This window comes from Sinocyclocheilus anshuiensis, unplaced genomic scaffold (assembly GCF_001515605.1).
Source record: "Sinocyclocheilus anshuiensis isolate Anshui unplaced genomic scaffold, SAMN03320099.WGS_v1.1 scaffold439, whole genome shotgun sequence".
In the NCBI taxonomy this organism is placed as follows: Eukaryota; Metazoa; Chordata; class Actinopteri; order Cypriniformes; family Cyprinidae; genus Sinocyclocheilus; species Sinocyclocheilus anshuiensis.
The window spans coordinates 27,022-30,075 of NW_015552572.1; the positions used below are offsets into that span (position 1 = coordinate 27,022).

At 35.6% G+C, this 3,054-nt stretch overlaps 1 protein-coding gene across 1 annotated transcript in view; it reads right to left on the reverse strand.

Annotated features, from left to right (window-relative positions):
- Nucleotides 1-2,288: 2,288 nt before the first annotated feature.
- Nucleotides 2,289-3,054, reverse strand: part of LOC107665082 (interferon-inducible GTPase 5-like) — a 13,861-nt gene continuing 13,095 nt past the window's right edge. The window contains exon 3 of the mRNA XM_016455835.1: nt 2,289-2,917. Coding sequence (XP_016311321.1) covers nt 2,289-2,917 — 629 coding nt within the window. The remainder of the gene's footprint in view (nt 2,918-3,054) is intronic.

Sequence of the window (3,054 nt, forward strand, 5' to 3'; positions counted from 1 at the left end):
ATTTTAGCAAAATATAATTAAAATGTTATGTGTTACTTCCCTAACACGTCTACTACTTACGCAAACGTTGATCACACTACAAACAATACAAAACTATAATGTTATAAGAAACAGAAAAGATGAATTCATTGTTTACCTGGGTCTTCAGTCTATGATTAGCTCACCTCACCTCTTACCTGACAAGTCTTCGGGTTCGGGTTTGAGTCGTTCGTTCATCACGTGACAGCCCCATACGCTTTAACCAATGCAGTCTGAGCCGGAAAGAGAATTGATTAGTTCATCTCTCGAGTCTTTCGAATCGTTCGTTCTTTTGTCACGTGACAGCATTGGATATAGAAATTAGTTAATTTACAAGCTTGCTTACAAACTGGTGCATAATTATTATTATTATTATTATTAGTAGTAGTAGTATCATTATTATAATTATTATTTACTCTTAGTTACGTGATGCGTTTCTGGTCTCAAATTGTAGCTTTTTAATCATTACAGTTTATAAATGTGTGAATTTCTGTCATGATGGTCCTTTCCATAACACTGAATGTTGTAACAAAGGTAATAAAGAGTTGGTTATTATTATTAAGTCTCTTTCCGGCTCAAGACTGCATACGTTAAGCTTATGGGGCTGTCACGTGATGAACGAATGACTCAAACCCGAAGACTCTAGACTGAACGAATCACTCCCCGGGACGACTCGTTCTTCCCGAGTCATATTAAAGATTCGTTCAAAATGAACGAATCGTTCAAGAACGACCCATCACTAATGACGCATTTTGATCCTGCAAGCACAACAGTGTACCAGCTCTAATGCCATGGCGAAAGTTTAAACAAAACACGTTAACTGTTCTGTCATTGGCTGCACAGATGAGCACAGAACACTGTTTAGAGTCCCAGCCTCAGAGCAGACAACAGAGCAGTGCATTTATTGATTGATTTACTGTATATTGCTGCTGCCACACAGATCTAAAATTAACATGCATTTTATTTCCCAGCAGTTTACCTTCCCAGACATAACCGACTGTTTTTGTAACTTGTGTGTGTTTTTAACGTAAACTTGTGTGTGAATGAGAACTTAGTTTAGTACAGCCGCTTTCTGTCCGTGTGCTTTGGATGTGTGCTCTCAGAAAGTTTAAACTCATATGGTTTAAAATGCATGATTTCAGCGCGATTAACATGACAATCAGAACCAAAACAGGGGCGGGGAGCAGCAGCTCATTTGCATTTAAAGAGACAGGCCCGAAAAACAGCATGCAGCTTCCACTCAAAATAGGCATTTTCAAAATTATATAAGAAATGATCTGTGGAGTATTTTGAGCTGAAACTTCACAGACATATTCTGGGGACACCAGAGACTTATATTACATATTGTAAAAAAGGGCGTAATATGTCACCTTTAACTTCCCCTTACCGTTTGCTTTTTACATACACATTTTCATATAACACGAGTCAGATAAAGCTAAACATGTTTAATTTTTAAAGCATGAGATTAGAAGAAGATATATAGTATTGAAATTAATTAATATTCTCCTCTAGCTGTAAATTTAGAACTTGAAAATTGGACACAAATAGTTACTGTTATTATCATTCTGTAAGTATGGAAAAAGTCATTAAGTAAATCATTAATGTGCCTCATCTGATTACAATCAATCATTACAATCATATACAGTTCACACGCAGTGCAGAATTATTGTATCCTGTAAATGCAAAATAAAGATATAAACATTATAGAAAGAATCCAGAAAATGTAAAAAAAAGAAAGAAAAAGAAAGCAATACTCCATATCCCTATTTTAAAAAATCTACATTTACACAGTTTCTTTAATGAGGACAGAACAATAATACCAATATATCTCTAACAGTGAGCTGTTAAATAACACCAAAAGAAAATTACAAAATTCAAAAACATATATGGCTAAATTTATGACTACCCCAGGCCTAACAACAACATCCCAGCTGTGTAGTTTGTGTGAGCATCATGACAGAAACATGTCAGGAAAAATCAATAATCAAAGGAAAGTAAACAGAAACACATCCAATTTCCCAAAATAAAATTTTAAATAATCAACTAAGCTGCTCTTTGCCTTTACTTTTTTAACCTTTCAACCTTAGATTTTTAACAAGCTTTACGATTACTATTTAACAGTTAAAACATTTCATTGGTAAAACGATTAATCTATTAGATTTAAAAAAAAAACAGTGTTACAAAACAAAAACTATTGTGCTCTTTCTGAAATAATTAAACTTGAATACCTCACATACTCTAAGTTAAACATGCTGGTACATTAAATCTGCTTATACTTCAGTATCCAGTACAGCCATTAGCACATTCCTGGCATCTTCTGCTATGTCATTCAGAGCATTCTTCAGCATCCTTGACAAAGTCCAAAAGGACAGTGCTCCTGCCCCTACAGAGCCTAAAACAGGCACAACCCTAAGAACAGACTCAACAGCCTCTTCTGTTACCAGAAGGGTTGACTCATTCAGTAATACTGAGAGAGAACTTGTGCATATTCCTTTATGCCAAACAGATTCCAACAGACTCTCTAGAGTCTCTAAGGTCTTCCCTGACCTTTCACAGAGCTGCTGCAGAGATTTCCTATCAAGACCAAAGGCTTTGCAGTATCTATCTATCTCAAATGCTATGATAGCTAAATCCACAGTCAGCGAAAGACAGGGAATTGGAACAGCCGCCACACAAGCAGACAGGAAGGCTACTCTTTTAATGTTTTTTTCTAGAACTTCCTTCTTTTTCTCATTAATTTTTAGTGTGATATTTGGCAAAGCCAACATCAGCACATGCTTTTTATGCTGTGGAAGGTCTTTCTCCATTCTTTCTTGCAGCAGATTTATGTCATACTTGTTGAGCTCCCAGCCAGAGATCAGGAACATGACAGGATCATCTATACCGATCTTTCTCAGACCTGACAGAAACAGGAAATGAATCATTAATAATGTTATCATTAACAAAATATAATTCTATTATTCATGAACAATTCAATTCAAGTTTATTTGTATAGCGCTTTTCACGATACAAATCGTTGCAAAGCAGCTTTACAGC